This window comes from Carettochelys insculpta, chromosome 1, assembly GCF_033958435.1.
Source record: "Carettochelys insculpta isolate YL-2023 chromosome 1, ASM3395843v1, whole genome shotgun sequence".
In the NCBI taxonomy this organism is placed as follows: Eukaryota; Metazoa; Chordata; order Testudines; family Carettochelyidae; genus Carettochelys; species Carettochelys insculpta.
The window spans coordinates 250,763,359-250,787,170 of NC_134137.1; the positions used below are offsets into that span (position 1 = coordinate 250,763,359).

The 23,812-nt window shown below is 43.2% G+C and overlaps 1 protein-coding gene across 1 annotated transcript in view; it reads left to right on the plus strand.

Moving 5' to 3' along the window:
* The window catches only part of LMNTD1 (lamin tail domain containing 1), a 278,703-nt gene that overhangs the window by 20,031 nt on the left and 234,860 nt on the right, over positions 1 to 23,812 (plus strand). The window contains exon 4 of the mRNA XM_074998356.1: positions 418 to 603. Within this exon, the coding sequence (XP_074854457.1) occupies positions 418 to 603 (186 nt within the window). The remainder of the gene's footprint in view (positions 1 to 417; positions 604 to 23,812) is intronic.

Sequence of the window (23,812 nt, forward strand, 5' to 3'; positions counted from 1 at the left end):
TGACCCAAAAGATAAGTCTGTATAAAAAAGGAAAGTGATTTTATGTACATACTTCCTTCTTGGAAGCTGCTACATAGGTTGTGGTTGAGAAAGTTTAGTTTTTGTTCTCTTCTCTGAAATTGACACAATTGAAACAGAAAAATCCAAGAAAACATGCATTTTTCCTACTCTTTTTCAACAATTCATCATGGAATCTAACAAGATAAATCAGTTAGTTCTATAAAAGTACTTGGCAATTAACAAGCAGTACTGTATTATCAAAATCCATTTACTGGCCTGTTTACAAGATTTTATAGATATTTACTGAGACAAATGATTTCTTTTTCACTAAAAAGAAATGCTTTGGTACTTTTTAAGTTCTATATTTGTGACCTGTCCCCCATGAGACTCTAATTCATTTTTCTGAAACAATTATAGGCTTTCAAAGAGATCAAACAGAGGCTTGCATGGTCAGAGGTTTTCCTACTTCAGCTAGAAGCAAAACTCAATGAACTGAGCAATGGGAGCCAAGATTCACATGCAAAAGTTCAGAAAATGGGAGAAGTCAATGAAGTGGAGATGAAACAAATCCAAGAGGAAACTGCAGCAGCCTACCATCAAAATGTAAGCCTATAATATAGAACATGTGTTTCCCTCTTTCATTTGTCTGTGTTATGGGAGCTAATATGCAGTAGTATTTGCACGGTTCACAAGGGGGCCTTTCTCCCCCTCTGCTACAAGCTGCAGCAATAGCTTATTTAAAAAGTTAGCTTTTTTCCCCTCACTGAAGTTTGTTAATATAGCCTCTAATAAAAGAGAAGGGACAAAACTATTGAGCATTTTGCTTAGACAAACAACAGTGCAATGCTACAGGAAATGAATTGGCCCAGGGTGAATTTTTTACTTGTATGAAAATATAGAGGTGGAAATCCTGGCTCATATTGAAGCCAACAGCAAACTGCTTTCACCTTCAGTGAGGCTGCGAGGGTTTCCTTCTCGAATACGTGTGGTGGAATTGTGGCAATGACTCCTTAGTCAGTAGGTGAGATTTACAATGGACAGATAGGTGTCTGGGTGCCTACCTCCTATTTTTCCTTTGGAATATCTCATCCAATGCTTTTGTAGGCTGCAGGCCAAGATCTGTTTTGGGAAAACCCTCCACACATTTCAACTTTTCTTCAACAAAGAAAATGTCCTTTGCATCTCAGATTGTATACTTGAAGTTGATCCTCATAATCATCCATCTGGAAGATGACACAGCTCCTTAGTACCTAACGTTTTATTTCAATACACACCTGAGAAGCCTTGAGGGTTGCTCTAAATTGCACCAACAGGCAATTTTAGTAGCCAAGGATTGCTATTGTAAGAAAGCCAGGACAGCCCTGCTCCTCCCTCACTCCCTTTATTTTTTGGTCTTGCCCACTATGATATGAGCTATGAACGTGGGTGGCAAGAGCCAGGTATGGGCATGAGATGGATTTGTGTAGTGGCATTATATTTTCGTTTTATTTATGTTTCTTCCAATGGCTCCTAACATTGTTAGCTTTATTGACTGCTGCTGCATACAGAGTAGGTGTTTTCAGAGAACTATCCATGATTATGCTAAGGTATTTCTTGAGTGGTAACAGCCAGTTCAGGCCCCTTAAATTTATATGTATATTTGGGATAATTCTTCCAATGCATGTGATTTTTTTGCAGCCATCAGTATTTGAATCTGATCTGCCATTTTATTGCTTCGTCACCCAATTTAGCAATGGCCCTTTTGTCAGTCTTCACAGTCTGCTTTGAACTTAACTATAATGTGAAGTTTTGCATAATCTGCCAACTTTGCTACCTCAGTGTTTACTCTCTTCCAGTTTGTTGAACAGCACTGACACCCATAGAGATCCCTGGAGGACCCCACTTACTTCCTCTTTGTGCTGTGAAAACTGCTTATTCCTACCTTTTGTTTCCTAGCTTATAACCAGTTACTGGTCTATTAGAGGACCTTCCCTTATCTACCATTATTGCTTATTTTGTCTTTAGTGTGGGACTTTTGTCAAAGGCTTTCTAAAAGTTCAAGTACATTAAATCACCCTTGTCCACATGCTTGTTTACACCCTCACAGCATTCTAGTAGATTGATGAGGTATGCGTTCCCATTGACTTTTCGCCAACACATCATATTCATTTATGTGATAATTCTGTTCTTTACTATAGTTTAAGCCAGTTTGTTGGGTACTAAAGTTAATATTGGCCTGTAATTGCCATGACTGCTGTTGCTGATATTTTTAAAAAAGGATAGCTACTGTAGTGTAGTCTTCAGTCATCTGGTACAGAAGATGATTTAAATGGTAGGTTATGTACACCATTTAGCAGTTCTGCAATTTCAAATATGAATTACTGCAGAACTCTGGGGTAAATACCATCTGGTCTTAGTGATGTATTACTGTTGAATTTATCAATTTGTTTCAACAGCTGAGACAGCTGCTTAGATTTGTCACCTTAAAAAGACTGGCTCCACTAGGAGATTCTTTTTCACATCTTCTGCTGCACACACTTTTTTTCTCTTTCTAAAATGTTTCGCCAGAGTACTTCAACCATTCCAAATGGCTTATTTTTCTCACCCCTTCACATTCCGTCTTGTCCATTATGATCTTCCCCCCTGCACGCTTTGCATGTGAAGTGTTTATTTTGAATAATTCAATGTTACCACTGACTGTGAATGGAAAAGCCAGGGCATGCAAGTAGAACAAAAGTAAAAATGTTTTCTTCTTTCCTGTACTGTCAATGTAATCAAGTGCACCCTCATCAGAATGGAAATCCTCTTACCTTTGCCCTTGCCTGAGCCCCTGCTATGCAGTAGATTCCAGAAGAGGACAATCTGAACAATGTGATGACACTAAAGCAAAGTTTGTTATTTGTGCTTTTTGCCAAGGTTAGTTTTTGGTCCAAGTACAGCCAAGTGTCCTCGCTGAGTAGCCCATTTACTAAAACAAAAATACATTCATCTAAAGCTGGCAAAACATGGCTGTGATCAGGATAGCGCAGGGGCCTGCAACCAAAATAGCGAGAAGAGACAGTTTTTCAAATTCAGTTACAAAAATCAATACTTCAGGAGCCGCAATGCATGTGAATATGAGACAGTCCTTAATAAAAAACGTCTAACTGGGCTTTTTGTCACCCTTATTTTAAGAACAGTGCACACAATAATTTGGAATGAAATTCATGTAAATATTTAACCCTTTTCTGAGTCCTGATAGGCTCCAAGATCAGTCCTATCTAGTGGCAATGACTGCTAGAAATTCGTGATCCAAAGGGGATCAGTTTAGGAGCATGCAATATAGCAGGGGCCAGCAAACTTTTTTATGTTGGGTCCCACTTTTTGTCACTGCAATTAGCAAGGCCCTTCCCCCAGCTTGTCCAGTGCCCCAAAAGCAAGCACTGGTCTCCCATAAGTTATGTGCCATGATCCATAGGCAATGGCAGGGACGAGGAGGGGAGCCAGCACAGGCCACAGGGGAGAGGCTGATTGTACTGTTCCCCCGCTATGAAATTTCATGCCCCTTGCCTAGTGCTTACCACAGAAGCTGAGGCATCTGGAGAGCAATTCTTTTTCCAGCATTTCATGGGTTCAACTTAAGCAGAAGCCCATAAATGGCACACCAAGATTGAGAGTGGCTTTCAAAACACACTGGCAAGAAAACAGAGTTAGCTGAGGCCCATTTTTCAGACACAGGTTTACAGCACTTGTGAGGCCTGGCTCTCTCCCAGCCTTAGTTGCCCCATCTGTGAAATAGGTTTAATAATAATTCCTGTCTCACAGAGCTATTGGGAGAATGAACCAAAATTTATCTGGTTGATCCCTATTAGCAGATTATGGTAAACTTGCTCTTGAAGCATCCTGGTTGCTGGGACCTGCAGTCCAGGGCATGAAGGTAAGCTGAACACCTATCCATGGTGGGCAGACCCTGGCCTTAGGTCTTCACAGAACCGATTAAGTAGGTGGAACAGAATCCAATAACCCCTGGTGAATCTGATTACCCTTTTGCCATCCAAGCTGAACACTTGGTTTCCTCTCTCCTGCTTCTCTGAGCCCACAGCTTGGGAAAATCTCAGTATTAATTAATTTGAGCACAATGTTCAAAATCCCAACAGTAACTGTACAGCAACCAGGCCAAGGCAGCTCTATGTGGTATCTGTATCAATGCAGCCTCCCTGGGGGCTGCTTTTCCTCAACCCTAGGCTGGCTGGCTCCATTCACAGCTGGGCTGCGATCATTCTGCCTGTGGGGCCCTGCTCCCAGCCTGAACCCACGCCCTCAAGGAGACAGCTTACCTTGCCAGTGAGTGGCAGTGCCTGGGCTGGCTGGCTGCAAACACACTGCCGGCTGGAGGGGCTGAGCTTCCAGCCTGAACCCACCCCCCACAGATCTCATTTCCTGAAGCAAAAAGGGAGCGGGGAGCCCTCTTACTATCTCCTAGCACAGCTCCAGTCCTGCCGATTCTGCTTCTGACTTTGCTCCCTGCCATCTAGTTAGAGCAGCTGTAACTTGAGCTGAGGCAAACACGTGGGGGGCATAGGGGAGGAACTCCAGGGCTGCAGAAAGAGTTTGCAGGGGCTGAGCAAAATTCTGGACACTTTCTGATTTTGTCAAAACCCAGGCGGGCAGAGTGTTAACAAGATGTATGGTAAATCTAATTCCAGCATCCGGAGCGCAGAGGAGTCCGTGCTCGGAGCCACAAGTGGCTCCTCAAAGAATCACATGCAGCTCCGGAGCCGCAGGTTGCTGACCCCTAGGATAGGGCTAAGGTTATAAAAAGTATAATATATCCGGTTGGCTAGGCCCCTTATTTTAGGGACTATTAGTATGACCTGCCTGGAAAAGGATGCATCTTGGTAATCCACACATTCTTCTTGAAATTACTGAGTGATATGCAGAACATTTTGTAAATAGAAACACAGATGGATCTTGCTTTTTCCAAAATATAGAATGTCTAACAACACATCATTCTTTATCATGCTTTCATTTCTTTGTCTGCTTGCTTATTCCATTCCGTTCCGTTCCATTCCATTCACAGCAGATTAATAGAACACCAATTGTTAACATATAAGCAATTCCTCTTAAGGCTTTCCATTCAATTGGTTGGAATAAGAATATCAGATAATCAGGTTATAATAGAGGACTGTAAAATAGTGCCTGAGCTCCTGAATACTTCTGTGTTACAGTGCAAGCAAAACTATCAAATGTCTTTCAGTGTGAATATCCAGCTAGGTCACTGATTCTGTATAGCAAGCTCAGTGCAGGAAAACTCCGGGGTACTCATGGTACCCCTCTGAAGACATTGGAGCTCTGTGCTTCTGAAAGGGGTCTGCTCGTTGCAGGACAAGAGCTCAGAAAATGGTCCCAAGATGTAAAGTCCAAATCCAAGCTTTCTTATGTTTGAGGTGGTTAGGTTTGGAATTTCTCTGGCCGTTAGTAAAGGAGCACTAGAGGTAAATCAAATAGATGTCTGTACAAAGCAATGCAATAAATTGTCACAAACCTTCCCTCACAACTCATACTGGATCTGAAACAAACTTTTAAGATTCTAACAGGTCAGAAATATTTTCTTCCTTGTGTTTGTGGACATCTTTACTTTGTAATTCCATTCAGGATCAGAAGTGAATGTGCTGAAATGCCATCTACAGAGGTTGCATTAGAAATACAATCCAACAATCAGAAGTGTGTAGTTCTGGAAATCTTGCTGGATGGTTCTAAGTTATTTATCCCCGAACTGTAGCTTCAAGAGGTTCAGTTACTTTAGATGATTGCAGACATTGTGTGGTGGTTATCCATACAGAACACTGAATGTTTAGCACTTGGTCCATTTCTAGTGGAGTGAGGGTGGGAGGTTGGGGACACAGAGAGACTCTAGAACCTACAAGAAAACCAACCCACCCCCCTCCAAATTTTTTCTTTTGCATAGTTGTAAAAGCAGATAATGAATGTTACATTAAGTAGAATATAATGCTCTTCTGCAATTGCCATATGTTAGAGAATACTGTGCTGCAAATGTGTGATTCATTCAGTAGCATTTTTCCACAACACAATTCCTGAGAAGCTCAAGCTTTGGAATTATAGACATGTCATAGAAAATGATTTGAACTATGGTCTAATAGAGTATGGATGTGAGGCAATAGATCAGAACCTTCCTTTGCTGCATGTCAGAAAGAACCATTTCAGTGCTACTGGTTCTTGATTTGTATGCCTCTTCATAGCTTTCACCATGCTGATGTCTTTGACAAGCTACAATCATAGTCCTTGCCTTTGTGCAATCAATTTCAGCCTGAATACTGCAGTGAGTTTAACTAACAGATCTGATTACAGGGTCTGGTTTATTGTTCTGATGTGTCATGGCACAGAGTAACACTGTTTGGAGTTGGGGCTCTTGATAAGAGTATACAGGGCTAACAATCTGTAGAATCCATTTGAATATCTGCAGTTTTGTTGCTGTTTTTAATGCAAAGACTTGGTAAATATGAGCTATGACTAAGTTTATTTTTAGAGTATTCACTTTATTAATAGCTTATAAAGGATTAATAAGCAACATGTTAATACATGGTTAATCAGTTGCATATGGATGTTCAATTCAGCAGGTCAGCAAGTTGCTTAAAACATCCCTAATGCTTTCTGCTTGTGTACACACTAAACATGGTTATATACTCTACCTGTGCCTGCAATATGCTTCTGTTAATAAACTGCTAATGTACCTCTAATGTAAATTGTAAACCTGAATTCTGTAGAGCCGTAGAAGCCAAAAGTAGAATAAAACTATACGTGGAAGATTAATACAAACTTCTAACTAACAAATGAGCCTTGGGCTTACTCCTGTCCTCACTTGTGATATTTGCAGGAATGGCATACATCCTACTTCACTTCATTTACTACTTCCCCTGGTCCTTTTAGTGACAGGTGACCCTCCCACACACTTTTTTCCCTCCTTTCTTCCCCTGCCCCACCGCTATATAAACCCTGGATTCATATTATCTACTCCAGTCTGAAGACTTGGGTCTTACCCACAAAAGCCCATTGCCTAATAAATTTGTCGGTCTTTAAGGTGCTACAGGACTGCTTGTTTCCTGTTCTCATTGAAGTCAAGTGGAATTTACAGTGGAATTCTAAAGTTCTGCAGTGACTGATAATGTGTGGGACTTTGGCTCTTGAGTTAATTAGGCCTTGATTTTGAAAGGTATTCAGATACTGAACTTCCATGGTAAGTAACCGTTTGGGATTAGGCATTTAAATATTTAAAAAAAAAATCCATGCCTTGGGCCCTTTTAAAAATTCCCCCATGTGATATTTACTTTAATGGGATTGGCTTTGTGTCTCCACAGGAGCCACGACACATTGCTTCATTTGGGGAAAGCCAGGGGAGGCAAATGACTACAATTCTTCAAAAGCTCTTGTTTATGATCAGTGGGTGCCCTTTTCCTAACAAGCTGTAAATGTGTATTTAATATTGTATTCTCTCTTAAATACCAAAGTCAATAGATTCCCTGGTAAGATCAGAATAATCCCAACATTAGCCTCTGTACTAAAAATAATATAAGTAATATTTACTCATAGTAAAAGAACCCTTACTAAAACATTTATAGAGTTCTTATGATTTTAGTTTGCTTTCCTAAAACCTTGATTAACTTCAGGGAATACAGACTTATTATAATTCATAACATTTTATCATCTTAAAAGAAGCAGAGCTTTTATGTAGTATATTTATGTACAATCTAATGTTCTAGGCATTGAATGTTTACATTATTAGAATTCACATGCACCAGAAGACATATGTTAAAAAAAAACAAAACTAAACACAGTGCCTGATGGTCCCTTTAATGCTCCCTTGCATTCTGGCCCGTGGAATGGTAGGCCAGGTCTAGAAAAAAGAATCCTGAAGTTTCTCATAAACATATCTGTTTGCCCACTAAATAATACAAAATTAGTTTGGTCTCACTCTTTCTCTTCATCTTAACCCTGGCACCTACCACATTATCTTGTAAGACCGCCGCAGTAGCAGCTCTTCCAAGGCTCTTGACATCCAGGTTTTCACAATACTGTAGTTCCTGTTTCTTTAGATTTATACATTTTATGTTTATGACGGGTAAAAGTTTTTGGCAAAGGTAACAATATAACTCTTTAGTCTTGGAAATTATACAGAATTCTCTGTGGCGACAGCAGTAATACTGATGTGGAGAAGAGTTCTGCTGGAGTCATGGATAAGACCCTGATAAATTTTCCGTTTAAATCGAAGGGAGTCTTTTTATTGACTTCTATGGATATTGGATCAGTTGCCTAAGTCAATGGCGTCTTTTCTGTAGCAGTAGTCAGCCGTTTTTAATACTACATTGGGGACTGGTGAAAGAAATCTGACTCAATATCACCAAAATCCGTTTTGAAAACCAATTCTATTGAAATGGAGAATAGGTACATATTGGGTTATAAGTAAGTCAAGGAAAGCTAAAAAGAGGAAGGAGTGTCAAGTGAATGTTTACATACATGAGAAAAGTGGTGGGAATATTACGTCACAGTGCTTAAACTGGGTTTACATGTAATAAACATAAATCCTATTTAATGATACAGTAATAAACTGGCTGACCTTGTGTTGCTATATCACACAAATACAGGTCGCCAAAACCTTTCAAAGAAACAATTAAAACTCTGCCACAAAAACATGTCCACCCAACTGACCTCAGATATCCTAATATGAAAGTAAAGGTGGTTGACACTGGCACTGTTAAACCTCTATGCCATTTGTTAATCTGAATGAGCAGCCAGGGAAACAGTTTCCCTCGGCGTAGCTACCCAAATGGCTGTAAAGGAAGAAGGTCAATAAAAGAAGAATGAGCTTGATAGTTACAAGGGCAAGCAATAAATTCTACTAAGCAGAATAGAGATGTGACAGAGAGGTTAAACGTGAAATTGAAGGAGTAGATTTATAATTTGTGTGTTCTAAATGTGTGTCTCAAGAGGAAAGGCAGGAAGTTTCTGAGAACTTGATTCCTCAAAATAATGTTGTTACATGTTGTAATCAGGTTCATTTGTACAGGATTGCTAAATATTGTTATACATGTGAATAGTGTGTGTCATAGATGCTTATATGTAAGCTATTGACCTGATAGCCTCTTAACAGTTCCCTATTCATCTTTTAATCCTACATAAAATATTTGTAAATGGAAGCTTAATATAGCAAAAGCTATGAAGATAGAAGTCAAGGTACAGAACAGAGATACTTTGGCATAGCTTTTCACTCCCAAGAACTCATTATTGCCTTTTGGGCTCTGGAGATTGTACAGGTACTTTGGGTAGTAAGAGACTCTAAACTATATATTGGGTTTAACCTTGCTACTTGGACCTATTGAAAGGAAAGAGAATTTATTCTCCTTTTGCTTGTGTGTAATTTATACTGAGAACTCAACTGATTTCACTGAACTTACTCCTGATTGATTTACACCAGTGTAAATGAGAAGAGAATCAGCCAGAGGTTTAGGTTTCTGCTGTTTTGTTTGTCCTAAGCCTGGGACATTGTGATTAGGTTGGTAGAATACTGCAGATACTATGAACATTAGTAAAGGTGAAGACCACAATGCATCAAGTGTCACTTTGTAATGGGTCACAGGGTAGGGGGATGAACATCCAGTCTTTTATGTAGCCAAAGTCCCATTGAAATTAGGAGACTTGTCAGTGTACTAGAAGAATATTTGGCATTTCTCTAGTAACTTTCATTCAAGGAGTCCCAAACTCTTCCCAGATATGAATGTATTGAGCCTCCCAACATCACTTGGAAGTGGCTAACGTGTTAGTCTACATATTTTTTATAGATAGAGAGCCTGTAATGCAGAGGTTAAATGACTGGCTTGAGGTCAAATGTGCCAGAACCCATCTTCAGCCATGAGCAAGTGCTTCCTGTCTTAGGCCCTGATCCGATGATCTTTAAAGAGGATGGAAAGCCCCTGCCTCCCCAGGCAAATCCAGGGGCAAGAGGAGGCATTTGAGTGCCTGGAGGGTGTGAAGTTAGAGCAGATTGTGCTCTGACAGTCTTCACTAATGTATAATAGGGTTGTAGAGGTGCTGTAGCCTACTCCATCAGGGAGAGGGATACAGACAAGCCAGAGGCAGACAGCAGTCAGTCACTCAGGGCCAGGCTGGGCCCTATAAAAGGCTGAGAGGAGCTTGCTTTTTCTCTGGCCAGGAGGAAGGAAGTCGGAGTACTTGGAGACAGCAGTGCTGGGAAGGCTCAGGGGAGCTGGAGTGATGCTTCTACTTGTCACTTCCCAGGCTGTGGGAGGTAACAAGGATCCAGGGGCCAAGAAGATGCAAGGCTCGTGGGAAAGGGGCTGAGGAAATGGGAGCAGTAAAGGGGAGAGAAGGAGGGCAGGAGATGGCTGCTGCCAGAGGGTCCCTTGGTTGGGCCTAAAGTAGAGACCAGGCCTTGTCCCCCAATTCTCTTCTGCACCGCATGTAGCCTGTACAAGCTACAACTTGCCCTTGAGGACAGGAGACAGACTTTGGTGCTGCAACTGGTCACTCGGGTGGGTGCCAGGACTGAAGACTACTGATTCCCCTTTGGAAGTGGGGAGAACTAAGTAGCGGGACGCTGCTGGAGGGCAGTGTCCCAAAGAGGACGCTGCAGTTCAGTGAACAATGCGAGTCCAGTGTGGAGAGTGACAATGGCCAAGCAAGACACCAGCCAGAAGAGGGCGCCCTGTTGAGGAACAGAGCTAATTCCCAGAGTGACCAGCAGGCGCCATATTGCGGTGGTCCTCACAGGCCTGTGTTGGTTAGAGCAGCCATAAGGCTACCATGTCTCAGGACAGGTGCTGGAAGGAGAGAAGGGGCTTTGAGCCCCCTTTGCCTTCCATTTTCGGTCATGCTGAGCCTGTTCTAGCACATCTGAGGTTTCAGATCAGTGATGTTAGTGACAGTTAAAGGTGTTGATTGATAGAGATAATTTGTATATATAGCTCAGGCAGGAGTACTGGAAGTTTCCCCACCAGAATGGCATAACGCTGACTGTCAGAAGCTACCTCTCTGGGTAAGAGAGCATTTCTATCTCCCTTTATTTAATCTTTGGCTTCTCTGAGGCTACCAACCAAGCCACTAATCAGTGCCAGTTGTGAAGGTTTATTTTGATAGGGGCACTGTTCATTAGAAATAGGTGTGAGACTACCAGCTCATTTCACTATAGAACAGCTATTGATGATAATGACTTGGTCACTGAAAAGTTATATTTCTATCTTTAAACTGTAGGTAGAAGGCCCACAATATTAAACCCCTGAATCATCCAGTTTCCTTCGTGCAACCTTTCTTTCACAGGACAAAAACCTCCAAAGCAACAAAACACTGAATAGAAGGAGGGGAACAATGACCCCATTTATCTTTGCTTATTAATCTTTGAGCTCTCTCAAGTATTACTCCTGGGCTGAAAACCTCCAAGCTGCATTTAGATATGAGCACACAGAAATTAGAGTTCAGAGTCTTCAGACAAAATCCTGCTTCATTGACTCAGGGATATAAGGACAGAAGGGACAATCATTATCATCTAGTCTAACTGCCTGCATGTTGCAGCTACAGAACTTTACCCACCCAAGTCTGCGATAGACCCATAACCTCTGGCCCAGTTACTGAAATGCTCAAAACATGGTTTAAAAACTTAGAGAATCCACTATTTACACTGGCTGAAACCTACTACGATTATGAGATCAGTAAAACCTGGATGCAATAGAGAAGAGGCCCCTCTCTCTTTCATTTTTTTTCCCACCTAACTTTTTTTAATTCTCCATTGGAAACTTTCTGTGATGCCTGTAATTCCAAAGCTTGAGCTTTTCACTTTGAAATATGATCAACGCTCTGGTGCTGAAAGGAGAGGGGTATCGCATGTTGTCTCTGCCGGCAATGAAATTAAACACATTTGAGCCAGATGTTGTAGGACTATTGATTCTGCTTCAGTAAGGTAGTTAAGCATGTGCGTGATTTTAAGCATGTGAGGAGTCCCATTGACATCTGTGCTGCAGATTCAATACCTTGCAGAATCTGGGCCCATTTATGTCATTGCCCTCTCTAACCCTGCTAATATCTGGCAATGCTCATGAAAATTCAGCACATTCTTCACTCTGTCCACTACCATTTACTGTGTGTGTATCATTAATATATATCTTGATATAAAATACACAATGGCCATGTCTACACTAGCCCCAAATTTTGAAATGGCCATGTAAATGGCCATTTCGAAGTTTACTAATGAAGTGCTGAAATACATATTCAGCGCCTCATTAGCATGCGGGCGGCCACGGCACTTCGAAATTGACGCGGCTCGCCGCTGCGCGGCTCGTCCCAACAGGGCTCCCTTTTGAAAGGACCCTGCCTACTTCGAAGTCCCCTTATTCCTGTGAACAGATGGGAATAAGGGGACTTCGAAGTAGGCGGGGTCCTTTCGAAAAGGAGCCCCATCAGGACAAGCCGCGTGGGCCATTTCGAAGTTTGGGGCTAGTGTAGACACGGCCAATATGTAAATACATGTTAGATATAGGCATGTGAATAGACAGAGTTAAATATATACTCATGTATTCCCAACTATAAATGTAAAACAGAATCTAGAATCAATCTTCCCTTGCCACAGAACTGAAAATCTTTGTATGAGAGGCTACTTGCTGTATCCAGATTCTGGTGCCATTGTTCTCCAGGGCTACGTCTACACGTGCAGCCAACATCGAAATAGTCTATTTCGATGAATAACGTCTACACGTCCTCCAGGGCCAGCAACATCGATGTTCAACTTCGACGTTGCTCAGCCCAACATCGAAATAGGCGCAGTGAGGGAACGTCTACACGTCAAAGTAGCACACATCGAAATAGGGATGCCAGGCACAGCTGCAGACAGGGTCACAGGGCGGACTCAATAGCAAGCTGCTCCCTTAAAGGGCCCCTCCCAGACACAGTTGCACTAAACAACACAAGATACACAGAGCTGAGAACTTGTTGCAGACCCTGTGCCTGCAGCATAGATCCCCAGCTGCCGCAGCAGCAGCCAGAAGCCCTGGGCTAAGGGCTGCTGCCCACGGTGACCATAGAGCCCCGCAGGGGCTGGAGAGAGAGCATCTCTCAACCCCCCAGCTGATGGCCGCCATGGAGGACCCAGCAATTTCGACGTTGCGGGACGCGGATCGTCTACACGGTCCCTACTTCGACGTTGAACATCGAAGTAGGGCGCTATTCCTATCTCCTCATGAGGTTAGCGACTTCGACGTCTCGCCGCCTAACGTCGAAGTTAACTTCGAAATAGCGCCCGACGCGTGTAGACGCGACGGGCGCTATTTCGAAGTTGGTGCCGCTACTTCGAAGTAGCGTGCACGTGTAGACGCAGCTCAGGTGTAGTAGCCTTCATCAGTGAGTAGCCCTATTAATTCTACTGGAGTTAATTGAAAAGTAAGGCTCCATTCAACATAGTTTTTTGGGGAATGGAATTGGGCCCAAAACTTCCACTCCTTTTCACTCCTCCTCTCACTTTTTCAGTATCTTTAAAAAAAAACATATTAGCGTGATGCATGAGATACCTGTATTCACACCCTACACACCATTGTAATCTTTCTGCAAAATGTCTTGCAAGGTATCATTTGAAAAGTAAAAATTTGCTAGTAATCATATGGGGGAATGTGTGTCACAACATTACGGTAAACCCTCAAGTTATGTGGGGTTGCGTTCCTGCAACTCCTGCATAACTCAAATTTTCACGCAAGTCGGTGGGGGAGATGGGAACCAGGTAGCAGCCTGGTTCCAGCATCCCTGGACTTGCAGGAGCTGAGAAACTGACCAGCCCACCAGGGCTGGTCAGTTTCCTGGCTCTTATTGTGGTGAGGAGCTGGGAAGCAAGGGTCATCCTGGTTCCAGTCTCCCCACTGCTTGTGGGACTTGGGAAACTGACCAACTCATGGCTGGTCAGCTTCCTGGTTCCTGCAAGCGGGGAGCTGGGAACCAAGCTAAGAGCTTTCTCCCTCCCTTTCCCCAGCCACTCGGCTGTCAGATAACCAAGCAGCTGGGCGAAGGAGAAGGCTCCAGCTGTGGGACTGCAGGGTCTCCATGCTCCCTGTCTGAGGACCCTGTGGCTGGTTCTGCTGGCTGCGTGCTGCCCAGCCTGCTTCCAGCTGGGGGGATCTCCCTGCCCCCCACCCACAGCACTGCACCCCCTGGGAATAATATTAAAATGAGTTAGGTGGGATATGGGATTGTTGTAGTTAAAAACTCTTCTGCATTGAAAAGTATGGATATTTGTACTCTTTGGAAACAGCGGTCATTAAAACTTGCTCTTCAGCAGCATTGCACTCACTTGCTTTGCTCTAAACTCAGCCACTTTTCAAGGACTTCCCTTAATTGGGGTTCATTCTTTAATGCTCCTTTTGGAAGGCTGAAACATAAGACATAATATGGTATAAAAGGCACAAGCATATTGTTTGTATACTAGGCAAAGATTTTTCGGAACATGATTTTTTTCGGCACAGTTAACTTTTTCCGTAACCTCATCCTTACTAATATCATAACCTACAGCAAGAAAGTGGGTCCAATGTTAAATATTTGTGGGTTGCTAGTAAATCTGGGTCAATAATGAAGAACATGTGAGAGACATGCTGCATAAATTGAGGCTGTTTCCTCTGTCTGGAACCTCTCCCTGCCCCTCACCCTTGCTCTGAGCTATTGAGCCACTTCCACTCTTCCCCAGAGTGATTTTTTTTCTAGCCTCGTAGAGTTCCATGTTGAACTTGCCTTGACTTTTAGAACAAACTTGTTCAGTCCACAAGTAAAGATGTTTTTTCCTAGCTGCTGCTCCTGCAGACTCGCCCTGGGAGCTGAAGCTCAAGCTGTGTTCTCTCTGTCTTATGCATCACTGCTGGTAATTCCAAATCTGCAGGCCAAATTAGACTGTCAGAAAAGCCACTGAGAATCCTTTGACCTTGAATTTTTATTCCACTATGCCTTCTTTGCTACTTTGATGTGAACAGGCCATGCAGCAGGTTGATCTCCCCACTGAAGAATACCCATGGCCAAAGAGGCTTAGAAGATAAGAACATAAGAATGGCCATACTGGGTCAGACCAAAGGTCCATCCAGCCCAGTATCCTGTCTGCCGACAGTGGCCAATGCCAGGTGCCCCAGAGAAGGAGAACAGAAGACAATGATCAAGTGATTTATCTCCTGCCATCCATCTCCTGCCCTTGTACTGAAGGCTAGGGCACCATAATTTACCCCTGGCTAATAGCCATTTATGGACCTAACCTGCAAAAAATTATCGAGCTCTTTTTTAAACCCTAATAGAGTCCTGGCCTTCACAGCCTCCTCCGGCAAGGAGTTCCACAGGTTGACTGTGCGCTGTGTGAAGAAAAATTTCCTTTTATTAGTTTTGAACCGACTACCCATCAATTTCATTTGGTGTCCCCTAGTTCTTGTATTATGGGAAAAGGTAAATAATTTTTCTATATTCACTTTCTCCACACCATTCATGATTTTATATACCTCTATCATATCGCCCCTCAATCGCCTCTTTTCCAGACTGAAAAGTCCCAGTCTCTCTAGCCTCTCCCCATATGGGACCCGTTCCAAACCCCTAATCATCTTAGTCGCCCTTTTCTGAACCTTTTCTAATGTCAATATATTTTTCTGAGGTGAGGAGACCACATCTGCACGCAGTACTCAAGATGTGGGTGTACCATAGTTTTATATAGGGGAAGTATGATATCTTTTGTCTTATTATCTATCCCTTTTTTAATAATTCCTAACATCCTATTTGCTTTACTAACTGTCGCTGCACACTGCGTGGATGTCTTCAGAGAACTATCCACTATAACTCCAAGATCCCTTTCCTGATCTGTCGTAGCTAAATTTGACCCCATCATGTTGTACGTGTAATTTGGGTTATTTTTTCCAATGTGCATTACCTTACACTTACCCACATTAAATTTCATTTGCCATTTTGCTGCCCAATCACTCAGTTTGCTGAGATCTTTTTGTAGTTCTTCACAATCCCTTTTGGTTTTGACTGTCCTGAACAACTTAGTGTCATCTGCAAACTTTGCCACCTCACTGCTTACCTCATTTTCTAGATCATTGATGAACAAGTTGAACAGGATCGGTCCCAGGACTGACCCTTGGGGAACGCCACTAGTTACCCCCTTCCATTGTGAAAATTTACCATTTATTCCAACCCTTTGTTTTCTGTCTTTTAACCAATTCCCGATCCATGAAAGGATCTTTCCTCCTATCCCATGACTGCCTAATTTACATAAAAGCCTTTGGTATGGGACCGTGTCAAAGGCTTTCTGGAAATCTAGGTAATATTATGTCCACTGGGTGCCCCTTGTCCGCATGTTTATTAACCCCTTCAAAGAATTATAATAGATTAGTTAGACACGACTTCCCTCTGCAGAAACCATGCTGACTTTTGCCCAACAATTTGTGCTCTTCTACGTGCCTTGCAATTTTATTCTTTGCTATTGTTTCTACTAATTTTCCTGGTACTGATGTTAGACTTATTGGTCTATAATTGCCAGGGTCTCCTCTAGAACCTTTTTTAAATATTGGCGTTATATTGGCCGTCTTCCAGTCATTGGGTACCGAAGCAGATTTAAAGGATAGGTTACAAACCACTGTTAATAACTCCGCAATTTCACATTTGAGTTCTTTCAGAACCCTTGGGTGAATACTGTCTGGTCCTGGAGACTTGTTACTATTCAGCTTATCAATTAACTCCAAAACCTCCTCTAACCTCCAAAACCTCCTGAGCCCTCTTGTATTTTTCACTTTATGGTGTATGCCAGGAGTCAGAGGGAGTGTGTTGGGAAGGGAGAGGGATAGGGAAACAGTTGCCAGCTGTTCTTTTGGGTCTGAGAGCAGTCTGGAGGCTGGTCTAACTTAATCTGGGGACCAAGTAAGTCCCTGGATTCCCTGAGAATGTGGCAAGTGCAAAGGATACTTTAAGCCATCTTTTGCCACGTCTCTAGTTTTCAGCATTTTCCTTTATTCTATCTTAGTACGCTATTTTTCGCTTTCTGCTTGAAGCACATCTTGCCTCAGTGCCATGAAGTCTTACCCATCCCTTTCTATATGCACTTCTTACACGTGGCATACTTATGAAAGAGCCGTTACATTGTTTCCATAGGAACAAAGTGATGTCTTAAATATAGGATTTGACTTGACCTGAGGATCTGGCAGATGGACAAAACTGAGAAAGAGCCCTTCTTCAAACCCAAATATTAGCATTGGGAATACAGGAGATGACTAGCTAATATTTTGAAGACAGAGGAATGCAGCACAATGCAACAAAGAGCATTTTGCCAAACCTGTAATTCAATGCACCACAGATGGCCTGCTCCAAGCCCTGTAGGGTTCACATGGTGCATAAGTTCTTGTGGGGGCTGCCTGGTCTGGGGAGAAGTGTGCCTCTGCACATGGGTACTTGATTTAGCACAGAGTAGAACTACTCTACAGCCACAGGAATTTGGGTGGGCGTCTTACTTTAGCTGAGTCACCATTTTTTACAGTCCTTACACCCCCCAGGGACAGAGCCCCACTCTGACTGGCATCTATCTGCCCTGCCCCAAGCAGTCTGCCTTAACTGGAGTTGAGGCAGAGTCTAGCTTGTGTCAAACTCTCTGTCATTATAGGATCAGACTGAGTCCTAATAGTACAGAGACTTAACTATATGTTATAGCACAGGGGTCAGCAATCCCTGGCACAGGTATCAACAGTGACATGTGAGCCAATTTTCATTGGCACATGAGGCGGGAGCTCAGCCCTGTCCCTTCTCCCCCGTGCAGCTGGGAGCTTACTCAAGGCCATGCCACCTGTGGCTTAACACAAGACCGGCGCATACCGTCATCCACCACTTAAATAAATAAAGATCCAGAGTGTTATTATTTATTAATGAAGCTGTTTTTAGTAGGACTATTAGATACTTTAAAGAGTATTGCTGGCATTCGGGCTGTACATAGAGGTCAACTTTCAGCACTCAGCCTCAGGAAGTTGGCTGACCCCTCTTATAGTATAATCACATACCCTTCCCCACACACAGACTGAAACAACTCTAACAGGACAATAATGTTTCTCCCTCCTTATGCTGATTCCAAATGCTTGTGAACATGTTCAAGAGCAAGTGAGGAAGTGACCAACAAGAGACTGTTGACAGCATTGCTCCTTTTGGGAGGACTAGACGGTGAGAGAGCATTGCCTAGAGAAGAGAGCATTTGTCTGCTTTCTACTGCTCCTTGCAGTTAAACTTTTCCTTGGCCTGGTTCTCCAGTTCACTAGGATTCTTTGCGGTGTGCTGGTGACACAAAACAGCCTTGAAGATGGATCGAGTCCCTGGGGGAATTCCTTGGGCATAGCTGGCTATTTACTGGTGTATAGCTGCAGAAGAGGCTCTTACCTCCACCTGCTTGTTTTTGGCTGTCATTGGGCATGGCAGGGAAAAGCTTGAGTCTCTGGGACATCTTTTATAATTGATCGATAATGGCAGCTGGAGACTGTTGAGTAGAGCAGTGTTTCAGTTGCTCTCATAATAGGCACTAACCTGATTAGTAGCGTGCTGCCAGGATCAAAAGATGTAAAAGAGCACAAACTATCTCCCGCTAATCCTCTGCACTTGTGCTGAATGCTCCTTGGCGAGACCCAAAAATGAGGGCCAACTTTTATTTTTAATGTGGGTTATGGGATTTACAATTAAACATGCATCAAACATGCATTGAAGCTTAATTGCTTAAAATGTTCTGTCATGTCAGGTTACAGATATTACATTAACTTTCACAACACTCCTGCCTAAGCTTTGAGTATTATATCATTTGAGCTACACAAAAATAAAAGAGTCCTGTAGTACCTTTAAAGACTAACAAATTTATTAGGTAATGAACTTTTGTGGGTAAGATTATTAGGGCAGATCATTAGTATCCAGGGTCTATATAGCGGGGAAAGAGAGAAAGCGGAGAAAAAAGGGGTTACCTGTCACTACTAGGACTGGTAGATGAAACAAATTAAGTGAGAGGAGATAATTGATACCTCTGTTAATGTCTGATTTAAATCTGTTGAATTTGCAAATAAGTTCCAATTCACAGACCTCTTATCTTATGCATGAGAAGGGCAATTTCCCCACCTTTGATATTGGTAGGAATGTCATCTGAAGAAGAGGCTCTTACCCATGAAAGCTCATTAGCTAATAAATTAATTAGTTTTTAAGGTGCTACAGTCTAACACCACTGCCCCTCTAAGACAAAAATAAAGGGCGGTCACGTAGCGGGTCAGTGAGACGTGAAAATAAAACCCAAATGCTCTAGTTCACTGTGCAGTGTTAACCATAGACTGTAACCATGTTACCTAGTTAGACAGATTCTCTATGCACCAATGTACTTTCATCAGGCAAAAGATCCAAAATTAACATTGCTGTATAGGATCTGCATCTTCTGTCTGACTAAAATAAATGAGTCTGACAGTGGATAAACAGCTTGTAAAAATTATTTTATATATAAATCGATAATTTGACAAGTTTTGCCCAAAAGTTGCAATACATGTATATTGGGCAAATATAATTACAGAAGCTGGTGGACAAATTTCCAACCAATCAGTTATTACACACTTCTTCCCATAAATGTCCGTACTTCTTTTAGACAGACTAGATCTTAAGTTTCACCAGTATTTGTACTGGGAAGCATTGTAGTAAATTAAAACCTTTAAGAGATGGTTTGTTACAATATAAACTGTGCTGTAGCTGCTTGTCTTCAATTATTTAATTGTTAGCATTGTCATTAATTATTGACTATGGCTTGCAATAATACCTTTTAATCAAAGGAAGCAAAGGGCTGAAGATGGCCAAAATTCATATGCACATCAACCACTTCTTGATTATATGCTTTCATTAAATAAATCTCACAATTTATCATCAACCTGCATATTGGCAGGAAGATAATGATGTAGTTTGACCCACCCACGTTTTAAAACATGGGCTTAGTTCTAGTGTGGTGAAGAATATACTTTAGTGACTAGCGTTTGTAAAACTCGATTGGGTTGCAGGTTTTCTGTTATCTCCAGTAAAGATGAGAGTTTTCAGATATTTGTAGGAGGGAATATCCGTAGTGGGTTGAAAATTTATAGAATTAGTCATGTCTGGCTTCACTACTGTTAGATAAAAACGAGTGTGGATTGTTTTTTAAATACACAAAAGTTCTTATTACTGTTATGTGAATTTACTGCTGGTGAAGGTGGAATAACAGGTCCTTGGATTGAAGTGCCCTCTGTTTCAGAGCACAGTTAGAAGAAAGGAGCCCAATGCCCCTAGCTTCTGTTTGTCACAGCTGGGTATGGATGACAAAGGACAGATCGCTTGATGATTACCTGTTCTGTTCGCTCCTTCTGGAGTGCCTGGCATTGGCCGCTGTCAAAAGACAGAATACTGGCCTAGATGGAACTTTGGTTTGACCATATGTGGCTGTTCTTATTGCAATGGTCCTTAAACTTGACCTTCAGAGATACTAGTGGATAGCTCAAGTCTTCATGGCCTCTGTGACAAGGCTGTTAGTCTGATACAGGCACCCAGGCTGGTGCAGACCCATCACTACTGACAAACCCCTGTGTGGCTCCACTTCTTTCTCTCTTCTCAAGCAGCTGAAATTTAATAACTGGAACTTGGGAGGCCTACTCCAGTTGTGGGCTCAACTGTGCAACAGTGGGTAATATTTGGTAAAATGTATCTAACAAATGTTTAATGTTAAATATATTTAACAAATGATGATAAGAAAAGGCACAAAGGGGTGAAAGAAGACTAGGTGAGTTTTCACAAGACACCAGCTAATATAGCTGAAAGACTGTGTTGCTATTGTGCCAGGTAGACAAAAGGAGCGTGGAACTAGAAATCAGTGTTCTAAAATTGGTGTGTTGGAAATTAGGCCTAACTAGGGAGAAGAACAGTAAGAAGATGGGCTAAAAATAAGACTTGGAGGGAGGGCAGACAGGCTATGGGATTTCTGGAGGGAGGGAAGCTGACTTCTGCTCACTCCAAGGACTCTGTCCTTTGTACACGAACCTTGAGGACTATTGGATTTGATGGCATCTAGACCTCAACACACTTCACCATCGCTGGTGGCCTAGCAAGACTATAGCACGTGACTGTCATGTGACCCCCTGTTCGGGCTTCCCTTTCCTCCCGTTTGATTTTGTCTCCTATGTGCCCCCTGTCTCTCTTGGCTTGTCTCCTGATCCTGAGAGCAGCTGTACTGCACAGCACTGGCACAATGGGATAAATTGCTCCAGCTAGTTGATGTACTTTAGGTCAGCTTAGCATAGTAGCTTCACAGGAATAAGGCAATAGTTGCATCTGTACTGGATGCGATTCAATTAACCCCTGCTGGATTGACCGCAGCCTGTCGATCTAGCCCATGGTGAAGACATGACCTCAGAATTTGTTAAGCAAACGTCCTGCCTTCGTATTCATGGATCACCAAGTAAGACTGTGTTCAGATGATGGATTGCTTGTAGATGAGCAGAGTATTATGGGTGGAGTTCTATGAAAACCATTTTAAGCTGCCTCAGACCAAATTAGTGCACCTTTCTAGGAAAGAACTTCCTTGTGCTGGTTATTGAATTTTTGTTCCTGACAAACATTGATCATTTTGTATAACCTGTTTGGTGTAGTAGCTGACAGTCCAAACACAGTTGAGATATTTCTCATTCAAGATAAAAATAAATTGAAAGTAGAAGCCTGAAGTGCAGGTAACTTCTGTAACCTACATCCTTTTTGCTTACTGCGCCTTTAAATTTCTAATGGCCTAGCTCTTTGTGAGCAATTCTCATGTCTTTCAGTTCAGTAGGGTGGTTGCTACAAAGCATGCCTCAGACATTGCGCTGTCACATGAATACTTTACACTTGTTATGTCTTGTGTTTTTCTTAATCATTGGCTGTGTCTACACTATGAGATAAAATCATATTTGAAGGACTTAGCTCGATATTAAAACATCACTGTCTTCACAGTTAAAACTATTAGCTCAATTTATAGTAATGTCTCAGAGTACATGACGGTTCCGTTCCACGCACCCTCACGTAAACCTGGATTTCATGCCAGTTGGGGTCTGGCTTTTTCCCTGGCAGAACACATGTTCTGCAGCCGGGGAAGCAGCTGAAAGGTAAGTCCTAGGCTGGGGTGGGGGGCAGTTGGGAAGGGTTAAGCCTGGAGGTGGGTTGGGGCTGTGGGAGGTTGTGGGGGGAAGAGCTAAGCCTGAGGTGGGGTAGGGCTGCAGGGGGGTGAGGGGAGGAGTTGAGCACAGGTGGTGAGCTGGGCTGCGGCGGGGGCAGGGAGTTGAGCTGGAACTAGAGCCGTGCCTGGGTGGTGAGTCAGCAGGTGGGGTTGCACTGGAGCCATGTGGGGAAGGGGTGGTGGGCGGGCAGCTTGTGAGCTGGTGGGGGGTCACGCTTGAGCCGTGCAAGGCGGGCAGCTGGGCAGCATGTGAGCCAGTGGGGGAGGGGGCATCGCACCAGAGCTGCATGGGGCAGGTAGCTTGCGAGCTGGTGATGGGGGGAGGTCGCACCAGAGCTGCGCAGGGTGGGGTGGGGGGGCATGGCTTGTGAGCTGGCATGGGGGTCGTGTTGGAGCCATGTAGGGCGGGTGGGCAGGCAGGCAGCTTGTGAGCTGGCGGGGGGTCGCGCCGGAGCCGCACGGGTTGGCATGGGTGGCGTGAACCAGAGCCACTTGCAGGTGGTTTAAACAGGGCCTGGGGGGTGGGGTCAGGGTCAGGGTCAGACACGTAACAGCGGGGTCATGCACTCTGAGTTTGCGTACTCTGAGACCTTACTGTATTTAGCCAAAATGCCGATAACAAAATATCAATATTATGGGACAAGAATAGCATCAATTTTGAATTTAAAATGTCAAAAAAAGGCGAGTGTGGAAGTGCCATGTCCTTAATTTAAACTTATTAGCCTCCAGAAGTGTCCTGTATGTATCCCACAAAGCTATGCAGTGACTCTCTATGTACGGCCGCTTCGTTGTATGCTGCTCTCCATCCAGGTATGCAGGAAGGTCACCGGAAGCCTGCAAAGTTGTGCTTGAATTAGAATTAGAATTTTAATTGGAATTCATCAGCATCCAACCCTCCAAATATTAAGTGAGCCCATTATGAAAAAATTCCTTTGCCCATCGCATCACACTGCATCGGTAGCCATCACACCGCATCAGTAACAATTGCATCATTAGCCATGTACTGCAATCATGAGCACTCAGGGTAGTGATCTGCCTAGTACTTCTCAGGGTCTCAAGAGAGCTCCAGTGTGGACCCACCAGGAGATTTTGGATCTTCTTGCAATTTGGGGAGAGCAGTTATTGGGGAAGAGACTTTGGGTAGCCAAGACAAACATGGGAATCTATGATCAGATGTCATGCAGGATGACCTCCTGAGGTTACTCTGGGACTCAACGCAATGCCAGGTGAAGGTGAAAGAAATCTGGCAGGCCTGTCAAAAAGTCCAGGAAGCCAACTTGTGGTCAGGGGCAGCTCCACGAACCAGCCACTAATATGAACAGCTGCACATGCTTACAGGGAGTGACCCTACCATGAAGCCTGGTCACTTCCTAATGATACTTCTGGAGGCCCTGGTATGGAGTTCAGGGTGAGCCCAGAGGAGCTGGGTGCCCCAGAGGAAGGAGACAATGGAGAAGAGGAAGGGAGCAATGAACAGGGAACTGAAGAATTTCTTCCAGATAGCCTGGAGCTCTTCAACGTAGACCTGGAACTGGTCCCCTCCATGCCAGTCCCTGAGCCCCCTTGTCCAAGCTATTTGGGTGAGTATTTATTCTGCAT